This window comes from Syzygium oleosum, unplaced genomic scaffold, assembly GCF_021117445.2.
Source record: "Syzygium oleosum isolate NSW1041296 unplaced genomic scaffold, Sole_v2.1 Sole_v2.11, whole genome shotgun sequence".
Lineage (NCBI taxonomy): Eukaryota > Viridiplantae > Streptophyta > Magnoliopsida > Myrtales > Myrtaceae > Syzygium > Syzygium oleosum.
Window position 1 is genome coordinate 2,698,302 of NW_026607495.1, and position 12,724 is coordinate 2,711,025.

A 12,724-nucleotide genomic window follows, 5' to 3' on the forward strand; every position below is an offset into this window, starting at 1 on the left:
ATGGACACGGAAACCACGTCATATAGGAAAGGGTTGGATATGCTGATTTCAGTAGACCCATTTCATTGGTCAGAGTCAAAGTCACTCGACCAATAGGATGCTTAGATGCATTTCCGTTCCAATCCCGCTCACGACTAGAATGGAAGTCTTGGTCTTCTATCAGGCTTCATTGTAAAATACTTGCGTTGACCCGATTTGCTGTACTTTTGTGGGGAGGGTATCGAATCTGTACTTGTGCGCCTAATCTCTACACAAATCCGTTTCGTAACCACTATTTTGTGGGGTGGGTTTGTTTCATTTCTTACAAATGTCAGTCTCAGATACCAAATAAATAATGAAGCGTGAAGGATGTGCTTTCTTCCGGAATCCTGCTGATGGCTTTCATCAGTGACTCTGTGGAGAGGTGATTACTCAGAATTGGAGTGCACTAAAGAAATGATCACCTTGTTTCGTTCTCAGGTGGTCTCAAGAACCATCCTACAGCTCTTTTTTCATTGTCTTCTTCGTGGATTTCACAACCCGGTTCTGGCTGATATCCCCGAAAAGCACTGCCCCGACAACAGTTCAAATGCCACAAACAGTGCATATCGGGGCAACCTCCAGGAGCTCACTTCTTGGATGATCAAGAACGCTTCTTCCTCCAAGTTCTTCGAGGACTCGTCTGGGAACTCCCCAAATAAAGTTTATGGTCAATACATGTGCTTCAACTATGTCCCCAATTCAACATGCCAAAGTTGCATAGTCAAGGGATCAGAAGACATCCTGGAGCTTTGTCCAAACAAGATGGAAGCCGTCGTTTGGGAGGATTCTTGCCAGTTGCGTATATCCGACCAAAAATTTTTCGGCCGTCTGTTTGAAATATACAAACATCAGTTCAATCCGAAAAATATATCTGACCCTGGCAAGTTCGGGTCAGTGGTAGATGAAACTTTAAGTTTTCTTGCCCGGAAAGCAGTTCTTGAGTCTCCAGGGACTTACTATGCTACTAAGGAAAAGGAATTTGAATTGGGCACAAACCAGACTTTATATGCTCTTGTTCAGTGCACTCAGAACTTAACAGCAGATGATTGTCGCAAGTGCCTCCAAGAAGCAACAAGACATGTGAAAGATTGCTGCTATTTTTCGCTCGGAGCAAGAGTTCTAAGTCCGAGTTGCTACTTGCGATATGAGTTATATGATTTCTATGGAACAAACGAGCCGGTGAAGAAGTCTGGTAAGGTTATGCCAAAAATTTTTACCTGTAATTGTTCTTCTCCTCACGAAGTCTGTAGTTGTTAATATTAGAACTGATTGAATCTGTGAAGAGGCTGCAACTATTTCTTGTCAAAAGCAGGGAAAAAGTGGCTGATCAAAGTTCTCACAATTTCATTGCTCTGCTTGGCGGCAATCAGTTTGTGCTCCTGGATTTTCTTCATCGTCATCAAAAGTAACAATCTTTATCCTAATGGTGATTTATGTGCCCTCCCCAAATTCCAATATATTTGAGACTCATCATGTTTGATTCCAGGGAAGAAAGACCTCGCAGATAAACAGGATCAACCTCTGGTTACTGGTGATTCTGCTCATGGTATTCTTCTATTGCGATACATCCCAGGAAATACTCTGACTGAAATTCAAGATCATCCATATTTTGATATGAGATGCATACTTGCGGCTACTGACAACTTCTCAGATACACTAAAACTAGGACAAGGTGGATTCGGTCCAGTTTACAAGGTGGCAATAGTTCAATTAAAAAAAAGTGTTGGTTGCCGAATTTTAAATAGATACTCTTGCTTTTCTGGATTTTGTTAAGTAGTTTCTTGTTTTTGATTGAAAGGGTATTTTATGGGATGGGAGAGAAGTTGCGGTGAAGAGGCTAGAGAGCTGGTCAGAGAAGGGTTCCGAAGAATTCAGAAACGAAGTCCTACTCATAATGAAACTTCAACATAAGAACCTTGTCAGGCTTCTTGGATTTTGCGCAGAACGAGAGGAGAAGTTGCTTGTCTATGAGTATATGCCAAATAGAAGTCTTGATGTCTTTCTCTTCGGTATACACCAGTCCTGCAGGGTCTCGTGAATAACATGCTAAATATCATATTTATCTGATATTTGGTAACTTCTTTTTTTGGTATAGACGCACAGAGAAGGATCGACCTGAGTTGGAGCAGACGTCTGAACATAATCATCGGCATCGCTCGAGGTCTGCTATATCTTCATGAGGATTCTCGTCAAAGAATCATCCACAGAGACCTCAAAGCAAGCAATGTATTATTGGATTGCGACATGAACCCAAAAATCTCTGACTTTGGACTGGCAAGGATCTTTGCAGGAACAGAAAATGAAGCAAATACTGCTACACTAGTTGGAACCTAGTAAGTACAGTTTCCTTCACAGGACTTAAATGATGTTCGAGAGTTCTTTGAAGTGATATAAATCTCGGCACTTTTAGCTTGGACTCTATGTTGCTTCATTTTGCCACAAGCTGACATTTTATTCTCTGCCTAGTGGTTACATGGCGCCGGAGTATGCAATGGAGGGGTTATATTCCATAAAATTGGATGTCTACAGCTTTGGAGTTCTCCTGCTGAGATAATAACAGGGGAGAGAAATGCCGGCTTTTGTCAGTCAAGATGTGCCTCGAGTTTGCTAGCCTATGTAAGTTATAACTCGATTACACCTCCGGCTTTCACACCATTCACGTAATTAAGACTTAATAAATTCGAAAAGAATCCTATATGAGAAAAGTTTTGAGGTCACAATGACAGAAAATTTGGAAGATCAGACAGTAAAATACAACAAATGTGCTATGGCATTAGACTCGTAAATCTCTAATTTTTGCTTATGCTTGTTCTCTCATACCTCGGTCATGGCATCGGTTGCTGTTTTTGTGCATATTGATGAATATTACTAGTTGCATTGCGCAACATGTTGGTCCGTTGCATCCTTTTTCTTTCGTAATTCCTGGTTGGCGTTTAGCATTAGAAATGATGGGATGACATAACTTTATTGCAGGCATGGCAATTATGGAATGAAGGAAGAGCAATGGAGTTGATGGATCCATTGCTCCACAACGAGTGTTGTCCTGAAGAATTCATGAAATGTGTCCACGTCGGACTTTTGTGCGTTCAAGAAGACGCGTTCGGCCATGTCGGCTGTCAATGTGATGCTCAAAATGGATGCTGTAATTCTCCATCAACCTTTTAAACCCGCCTTCTCGGTCAGCGGATTCACTCATTGGTCCAATGGAGGTGTTGAAGACAGTGATTATTCCGTTAATGGCTTGACGGTTTCCACTGTGGCACCTCGGTGAGAAAAGTCTACCCTAGGAGATAAACACGGTTCCTTGTACAAGTATACTGCTTGGACATGGTAACTTGTACACTAGTTATTCGCTAAACAACCGATTCTCAACCATAAGCTGTTTAATTATGCAAGATGTCCATCTCGGCTCGAGAGACATCGACACATCGAGGACCTTATCATTTTCCAACCTTCCTCATTGATTTTCATGGCTCTTGAGCCGGAAATAAAAGCTCCTAATATGAATCCATGTTTTTTTTTTTTTGGTGTGAATGTAAGTATTATAAACCAGATGAAGTACAGCAGCTTAGGGGCATCCCCCAGTATTATAATCCATGTTCTTCCTTATTGTTTGGTTGTGAATGGTGGATTTGATGCTGTTACTTTCTTTTTTTTGGTCTGTATGCTGTTACTTGATATGGTGCTATTTCCATTACTAAGATATTGATGAGGGCCAACCAGACTTGCGCATCAACCAGTTTAATAATGCGACCGCTCAAATTCCACATGTAGAGGAGGTCGTTATATACTTTATAAGCAATAATATATATAACCAAACTCCATGGAAGACATCGTACGAAACAATCATAAATCACGTGAATCCCATGTAATTAAACCAGAGTCGACAAAAGAGTCCTGCACAACGCTTCACTTTGCTGTATTTTAATACCGACCGACACTTTTTCATTGTTATTGCACACAGCAACTTGGGTCGAACTTCGAGGGGCTAGCGTGCCCCGCAGCCCGTCCGGGCCCGTGTCCTGACCGTGGACGATACATATTTCCAAGTTGAACATTGAGGCACTCCTATCCATGGACTTGAGCCGTCACGCTTGAACAAAAATATTATTGTCGTGCAGGTTATAACTCATGCCGAAGAGTCAAATTCAAATGGAATGACCCCTCCCAGTGGACAGAAGTAAAGAATATGACCAAAAACAGGGGTCGATGCACACGAAGTTTCTGAACATTTCATATGACTCTCCTTCGAGTGGAACGAAGTCAAGCGAGTTAAAAAGTCTTGAATTCCAGCCCATCATCTCTGAAAAAGCATCTACACTAAAATACCATTTCCAAGAAACATCGCCTTTTCATTGGCTTCAATTGCCGTCTTCGCCAAACCCAGATCTTGTGGACTCACGTAAAGCCAAAGAACAATGACGGGTCTCTGTATAATCCTAAGTTTTTCTAACTAATTTGATTTTAACATGTAATGCGATGAATTTGGATAATGTTCTTTGACGTTGGAGGGGAAAGCTGAAATAAAAATGAATGAAAGAAATAAAGGGTTCATACCACGAAAACCCCAAATGAGACACCTGTGATAAATTTACTACAAATTAATTTTGGGATCACAAAAAATCTCAAACAAGTACACATGTGACAAATTTATCCCAAATTAATTTTTTCACTACCAAAAATCCCAAACTGGTACATTTGTGACAAATTTATCATCCATTAAATTGAATTAATACTACGAAAAATCACAAACTCGTACACTTGCGACAAATGGAGGGTAAAATCCTAAACAGTACACCCGTTAACTGTCACGTGTAATCAAATTCATAAATTTGACCATAAAATTTAACGGAAACTAACGAATTGTAAAATTATCACAGGCATACCGATTTGGGGTTTTTGGTAGTCAAAAAATTAGTTTGTGGTAAATTTATCACGGATATACCTGTACGGGGTTTTTCGTCATATTAAACCATAACTAAAAGGTTTTATCCTGTTGGTCTGATTCCATTTCTAGAAAATGAAATATTCTTGGGTCTTCTAAGCCTTTCATCTCATGTCAACTTCAAGATGCTACAGTGAAGTTTCTCTTGGCTTTCATGGAAGAAAAGGCAGACAAATGACATTTCTCTTTTGCTGCAATTTTATAATAATTCTACTCTTGACCGACTTGAAGATTCTCCGCCCACCTTCACTGTGTTGAATTGTATCCATGCCATGGACCTTTCAACATTAGAGAAAACTTCTTCCCTCACCGTTTATGGAAATCATTCCCAGTTAGTGCCTCTTCACTGGTCTAGAATACAGTTTCGACCCTGAAAGATGGCACGAGATTCGAATCTTGTCACCTTTTTCGTATTCGTGGCATCAATTTTGTTTCTTGTCACACCCATTAATGGAAACAATCCTCTGCATGTGCTTTGCCCACCTGAAAAAGACAATTACACTTTTGGCAGGAATAACCTCGAACAGCTTCTGCGCATTTTGGCTTCTAGCACTGCTAAGACAGGCTTCAGCAGCCATTCTGCTGGGGATGGCACTGATCAAGTATTTGGTCAAGCACTTTGCAGGCATGATGTGGATAGGAGTGTTTGTGGGGATTGCATCAGGACTGCAAGCCAAGAGATAATGAGCCGGTGCAACAAGACAGATGCTGATATTTGGTATGATTATTGCCGAATATCTTATTCATATAATGATTTTTTCTCTGCGATGACTTACCAAGGAAAGTACCCAGAAAGTAATAGTCAGGAGAACGTATCGAATCCGGATGAGCAGAGCACCGCCCTGAAAAAATTGATGAATGATCTTAAAAGTGAGGCCACATTCGCTTCATCGAGGTTTGCGGTGGGCAGTTCGAAATTCTCGAGCCAAGAACATGTTTATGGCCTCGTGCAGTGTACAAAAGGAATCACTGGGGATGATTGTGATACCTGTTTGAGGTCAGCCTTGGGGGATCTGACAACATGTTGCTCTCCTCATCAAGGTGGAATGGTTGTCAGCAGATATTGCAATGTGAGGTTCGAGCTTTACCGCTTCTATAATCTGCATTCTAAAGGTAATTAATTTGGATTCTTTGCTTAGACTGTGTTGTTGGTCACGGAGTATTGATGTCTGTAGAAATTAGAAATGAGACCTGGGAAACTGCCATAAAAAGTTTTTGTAATCTTCCCGGTTTGAGAGTTCTATGGAAACAGCCAGAGGAAGAATTGCACAAATCATAGTATCCAAGTCTAGTTAAAAGTTTACAACTAACCATGAGTATACTGTTAGGGGAAAAACAGAACTGTTCGCAAGGACTGAGCGGTACTGAAGCTCGGTCATCTAAGTAAGGATAGTAAAATCAGCTATGCACGAGGAAATCCTTTTTTTCCAAGTGATTCAATCTAAGTAATAACTTTTCAGACGAAAGTTCTCGTATTGAGTTTTATCCATAGAAAGGATGTACCAGAATTCATCTACTTATAGTACATTAAGTACAAAATATGCAAGATATATATTTTTCCACGCAGAAAACTTTTACAAAAGAGTTTCTTATGAAAACAGAGGGATTGGATCGACCTGATGATCGACCAGCTGTCATAAAGCATTTCATTGACCTGACTGGATTCCAAAACATTTTGTTATTCTTTATTAGTCGGCTTGATGAGCAGCCTTGTTGGACATCGTGATTCTTGAGCCGATCCTAGCTGTTTTTATTATTTTCGCAGGCAGTAAAATTGCCTGGCTGACTTCTTGAGTTCTCTCTGCGGGAGTTGGAAATTGGATTTTGAATGTTTGTTCATTATTTGATGGTGACATTGTAGGTTTGGAGAAGGCAAGGATGATTTCGTTGGTCTTGGGTATTCTGGCAGGGGCATTGCTACTTTCCCTTGGGGTTTGTGTTGCCTTTCGAAGACAAAAAAAGATAACGACCAGAGGTATATTAAACACGTTAGTTTCAGTCACCAACTGATATCTCGAACACTGTTAATCACAATAATTCGGATCTTTTTTTTCTTTTTGGGTTTCCCAGATGAAGAGAAAGATGAGAATGCATTGCTACAGGAATTGGCGAAGCCCATTGAGCTATCGATTTCAAAACGGGATCTAGAATTTTCTGATGATATGCTTGTCATGAATTTGGCAACACTGAGGGCTGCCACGGTTAACTTTTGCCTTACAAACAAGCTCGGACAAGGCGGGTTCGGCATTGTTTACAAGGTTAAACATTTGATTGGATCATATTCAATTTGGTTGGAGAGTTTCCCTGAAAAACATAAACTGATGACTATTGTTTAAGTTGTTCCAGGGAATTCTACCAGATGGAAACGAAATAGCAGTAAAGAGGCTGTCGAGGAAGTCATGGCAGGGTGTAGAAGAGTTTAAAAACGAAATCAAGCTGATTGCAAAACTAAAACACAAAAATCTCGTGAGGCTTTTGGGGTGGGGCATAGATGGACATGAGAAGCTCCTCATATATGAATACATGGCCAACAAAAGCCTCGATGTCTTCCTCTCTGGTTAGTCCTCGTACAGTCTGTTTTCTCTCACAAGTGGACCACACTCCTATTATCTTTACACATTCAATGAAAATTGTGTCACCTACTGCTTTTCAGACCCGATGAAGAGATCACAACTTGATTGGAGAGCACGCTACAACATAATTGATGGGATTGCCAGAGGACTGCTTTATCTTCATGAGGATTCCGTGCCGAAGATCATCCATAGAGATCTAAAGCCAAGCAATGTGTTGCTGGACATCGACATGGTTGCCAAGATATCGGATTTCGGCATGGCAAGGATTTTCTCAGAAAAGCAGAATGTAGCAAACACCAGAAGAGTTGTCGGGACTTTGTAAGCTATGCCTCCCCTGCCTTGTGCAATTTCTGATCTTTCTCCATTCAGTTATTGTTGTTTGCATTACGGTCGAGTTTTCTTTTCCTTTTAGTTTTTGTTACTGAAAATATGATGAGAATAGTTTTCTGGATTCAATTATCAAAAAGAGTTATGCGGGATCTTCAGTCTGCCTAACTGGGGTCTATATGTCTCATTTTCATTTAGCTCGGAAATCAGTCTAGCACCAGAAGAACTTTGTAAAACATCACTTGCCTTCCCATTTTGATTAAAAGGACACTAGAAAAGCGCCTCTTGTTAATTTTTTTTAATCCAGAGTGTGGTTTGTATTCTAAAAAATTAAACTTGTCTGAAATTCACTTAAAATTTGCTCTTGCCTGTGCACAAAAGAAAATCACTTGTCTGAAATTCCATGAAACTTGTTTTTGCCTGTGCACAAAACAGCGGTTACATGGCCCCCGAATATGCAATGGAGGGACAATTCTCTGCGAAGTCTGATGTGTTCAGCTTTGGAGTCATCCTGCTCGAAATCATCAGTGGGAAGAAAAATAGTGGTTTCCACCTCACCAAGCGCGCATCATCGCTGCTAAAATATGTAACGCTCTTTCTCCTAGCATGCTTGCATCTCAATTGGAGATCTGAATCTTGTGTTTATGGGCCTGTATGGACCAAGGGTTTTGAATTCACTTAGATGAAATATCTCGGTGACACACATAAACTATGCGCAGGCATGGATTTTGTGGAACGAAGGGAAAGAGCTTGAATTCGTGGACCCTTTCCTGCTGAAATCGTTCGCACCAGCGGATGTGCGCAGAACCGTTCAAATAGGGCTTTTATGCGTGCAAGAAGATCCAGCGGACCGACCTCTCATGACGGATGTGGTGGTTCTTCTTTGAAGTGGACCTTCCGTGCTCTCTCAGCCAAAACAACCTGCATTTTCAGTCGGGCGAGACATCCCCTTGGATATGCTTTCGATGCCAGAAAGTTCTTGTACCAACGATCTTACTGCTTCTACAATGTTGCCACGGTGAATAGTGGCTATCAACATCGAAACATTCGACAGCGACACGACTCTCGGGTTCAAGGTGTAACATGTACTGCTGGTTCAAGCAGAAATTAAAATTCATGATCTGTCTTAGCTGTCTGATAATAGGTAAACTGAGCATACGTAGGTTGTAAAGAAACCATGTAAATGACAGATGCGGTCTTTGTGAATTTCCTGTACATGTACATCTCTACCTCTTCTTTCATCGAATAGATTAGATCTCAGAAAGAATGATGATGATGGTCGTAACTAGATGAACAGCTACCTTCATGTGTATAGGCTTGGTCGTAAGGTGAGCTTTTGTATTTGAAGGCACTTTTACTTTTTAAATGTTTTATTGTTTTTCCAATATTACGACAAACACATATTTTTGAGGTTTTTTTTATTAATTTTAAGCATATGAAATTTTCATAATATATAGGTGTTAAGGACTACATTCGTATACAAATTTTTTTATGAAGTTTTATGAAATTTGCACAAATATTTAAAATATGAACCGAAAAGTATTTTCTTTTTTCGTTTTCTTTTTTCTTTTGAGAGGTCGAGAGAGATGGGTTGTGACACTCGAGATTTAATTTTTGCTCAACGTAATCTCTTGGTTAAACCAGTCACAAGCAACCTAAATGACTTGCATGATCAAATTCTTGTAAAGTCTCACGAAATCTTAATATACTATTGATTTTATCCGGCTTGTTAATTTTCCCCCTTCCTGTAATAATAATTGCATCATGTCTATATAGTTGATTTGCGCGTTGACTTGTGGTTCATGCATGGACAAAGTTCTTTATCTGATACTACCCTCTATAAAATATCTTCTGAACGTCTCTTCTTCGCCATCCAATCATAAAAACGTGAATTCTTGCTTCATCATTTGCCTCTCTCTCGTCTTCTTCTTCTTCTTCTTCTTCTTCAAATTTCTCGGCATTATACTCACACTACTGAAGCTGCACCTAGCTCCACCTACGATACAAATCTCAAAACCCTCCTCTCTTCCCTCTCCTCTGCTGCCGCCGCTGATGCCGACGGCTTCGTCAATGTCACCGCCGGCAAAAGCCCTCTTTACCTCACCTATGGGCTATTCCTCTGCTGTGGCGACGGCCATGCCGCCACTTGCGACGATTGCGTGGCTAACGTGAGCAAGGAAAAACTCGCGCATGCCCTAATGAGAAGGATACCATCACTTGGCACGACGAGTGCATGTTGCATTACTCGAACCAATCAATTTTCTATGACAAGCAAGGAAATTGAGTAGCTTCACCCAGTTGCTGAAGGATACGACCGATTAATTGGCCGAGATGGTGGCGAGGGATGGGTCTGGCAAGAGGAGATCGCGACGAGGCAAGAGGGAGAGTCTTGGCCCCCGAGCTGCAATGTTAGGTTTGCGTTTTAGAAGTTCTATAGTGGACTGTCTTCTACAAAGCACGGGCACCAGCAGTGTGAGCACTGACGTTGAAACTTGGCAGCTCCTCTAAACTACCATATATCAAATCAAATACTAAGTTAGTTACACTTGGAGATGCATTTCGAAGTGAAATATAATTGCACTCAGCAAGTTTGAAGCTGGCTTTCTCAAAAAAAGTGGGACTCCACCGAAATTTGAGATTCTCTCTAATGAAGTGCTAGAGAACAAAACGCACTGAATTACTTATAGAATCTCTGCATTATCAAAGCCAATAATAGAGCAATCATTTCATACCACAATTGTGGCAAGAGAACGGACCATAACGTGCACTTTAATTAATACATCGATTCGGACTCCTCAACCGCTAGGGTCAAAGTTCCCTTCCACAACTCTTTGACATACTCAACATCATCTTCCAACTCTAGTTTCCCTTGTTGAACTAATGAGTCCTAAAGCCTTCCATAACCAAGGCATATGAGAGCCAGCGATTACATATCCATTGGGAAAAAGTGAATGTGAATGTGGCATAAAAACATTTTCAATTGGGAATGGTAGATAGCCATAACTAAGCTTAAGTATCAGCAGAATGTCCTTTCACAAGGAGAGGAACTCCTTGTGATTTTTTGACAATGTCATTTCCAATCTCAAGGAGATCCGGACGTTGTTGCGTTTCCTTTTTGTCGAATAACCATTTTTGAAACAGGGCCATAAAGTCTTCATGAGAAAGACCTTTTAGATTATGCATCAGATGAAAATTTGTTATAGAAGTGTGTGAATTTGGAATTAATTCATAAGAGGCACAGTTTGATTGAACCATGGTTTAGCGTCCGAAATCCAATGTTAAATGTGTCTAATTGGGACCCTATCAACATGGGTGGCCTCCTAGAGACAAAACCGTGATGTCGGAATATAATGGATTAAAGTGGGTAATACTTCGAGTGAATTAGGCTAAAGAGTTACACAACGACCTAGAAAAAAAATCAATTTCATTTTCTTCCCCAAATAAAAAAGAGAAACTCAAGCGAAACGTTTCGGATGGGTCCAATCCTTGCTTAGGCCTTGTTGCATAAATTCGTATGTATCAAATTTAATCTATCAAAAGAATTACTCCGTTGCCGTAATCTGATGGAAAATTCAAGGCTCTAAGCGTCACCAAAATCACTTTCATCCCCATCTCCTCTCTCTCTCTCTCTCTCTCTTTACAACTACATCACTGGGATACATATCTTGACTTTTCTTCTTCTTCTTCATCTTCCAGTCTCCCCGTTGAAACCAAAGAAGAACGCAACTCACGCAATTGACTTTTCAATGAACTCATACGAGGGCTAATGCTTCTTCCATCCTCACCGTCCATCTTATTCGCAAGTCCCTTGAATATCGATGGCGTTACTAATCCAACTCCTGTCGCTTTAATACGTTACTGAATGGACCTCAATGTTTTTTACTTTAAGGATAATCTCACGCTGGTTTGTCTTGACTTGTAAACATCTCTTCTGACCTTCCCGTAAGAAATTTCATGATTTAAACTATCATTTTTCACACGTTTTGTACCTTTTAAATATGTCGAATTTCATATTTTAAATGTTCATGTTAAAAACGTCTTGAGTTTGTAAAAGAAACCCGATTCAAGTAAATTTCCTAATTTGGGTAGGTTTTTTGGTTTGAGTAGATTTTCTGAAAGAAGTTTTATTATGTTGGATTCAATTATCATGTTCATATAGGTAATAGAATTCTACTCGATAGACACAAACTAGAACAAACAAGAAGCATGTTAGGATTTAATGTCTGTGAGTTTTCTGTGTGAGTTCTTCGTAAGAGATTGTGAGATAACACTTGTAGGTTTTCTTTGATTGTAGTCAGTGGCTGGGAACAAATGAACATTTGAGCGATTGTAAACTTTGTACTCTCCAAATTTATAGTGGATTTCTTGGCAGCAAGCTTTCCCCATGAAGTAGGTACTTACACTCGAACCAAACTATGGAAATCTCTAGTGTCCTTATTGTTTCTTATTGATTTCTCTAGTAATTTTGCTCTCTCACGTTTGACTTAAATTACAAGATCGGTTAGCTTCTACATTATTTTTACTGCAATTGGCATCAAAGCTAAGACAAGGATTTTTAGATTTAATTTGGGGCTTTTACTTGTCTAATCATTGTGAAATGTTTGTTGTAATTATTTCTGAAGCGAAAATAGAAATTGAGAACTTTAACAGCAAGAACAACTTTGGGTTGTGGAGCATTAAGATGCGTGTGCAATTAACAGCCCAAAGTTTAGCAACGGTGTTGGATGATTAAGATGAATTGTTAGAAATGATGAAAGAGGCTATAAGGTAGAGTTGATGGAGCAAATGAAGAGTATAATCTTGTTGAATCAATTGGGTGATGTGTTAGTACAAGCAATTGAGAAGAAGAATGTAGTAG

General features: G+C 40.0%; 2 protein-coding genes across 2 annotated transcripts; both read left to right on the forward strand.

Annotated features, from left to right (window-relative positions):
* Positions 1–290: 290 nt before the first annotated feature.
* Positions 291–2,575, forward strand: LOC130139349 (cysteine-rich receptor-like protein kinase 25). The gene is made up of 6 exons (XM_056316151.1): positions 291–1,213; positions 1,334–1,426; positions 1,508–1,716; positions 1,820–2,030; positions 2,117–2,354; positions 2,488–2,575. Exons 1-6 carry the CDS (start codon positions 436–438, stop codon positions 2,573–2,575), a joined length of 1,617 nt encoding a protein of 538 aa, XP_056172126.1. The 5' UTR covers positions 291–435.
* Positions 2,576–5,249: 2,674 nt separating this feature from the next.
* Positions 5,250–9,081, forward strand: LOC130139300 (cysteine-rich receptor-like protein kinase 10). Its single transcript, XM_056316010.1, has 7 exons — positions 5,250–6,079; positions 6,828–6,941; positions 7,037–7,224; positions 7,313–7,523; positions 7,620–7,857; positions 8,302–8,452; positions 8,586–9,081. Exons 1-7 carry the CDS (start codon positions 5,344–5,346, stop codon positions 8,751–8,753), a joined length of 1,806 nt encoding a protein of 601 aa, XP_056171985.1. The 5' UTR covers positions 5,250–5,343; the 3' UTR covers positions 8,754–9,081.
* The last annotated feature ends 3,643 nt before the right edge of the window (positions 9,082–12,724 follow it).

Excerpts from the sequence above, each read along its gene's own strand:
- LOC130139349 (XM_056316151.1), top strand. The coding sequence starts at position 436 with ATGATCACCTTGTTTCGTTCTCAGGTGGTCTCAAGAACCATCCTACAG. Across the intron at positions 1,214-1,333 it reads CGAGCCGGTGAAGAAGTCTG|GGAAAAAGTGGCTGATCAAA; the intron begins GTAAGGTTATGC and ends TGTCAAAAGCAG. Across the intron at positions 2,031-2,116 it reads TCTTGATGTCTTTCTCTTCG|ACGCACAGAGAAGGATCGAC; the intron begins GTATACACCAGT and ends TTTTTGGTATAG.
- LOC130139300 (XM_056316010.1), top strand. The coding sequence starts at position 5,344 with ATGGCACGAGATTCGAATCTTGTCACCTTTTTCGTATTCGTGGCATCA. Across the intron at positions 7,524-7,619 it reads CCTCGATGTCTTCCTCTCTG|ACCCGATGAAGAGATCACAA; the intron begins GTTAGTCCTCGT and ends ACTGCTTTTCAG. Across the intron at positions 8,453-8,585 it reads CATCATCGCTGCTAAAATAT|GCATGGATTTTGTGGAACGA; the intron begins GTAACGCTCTTT and ends AACTATGCGCAG.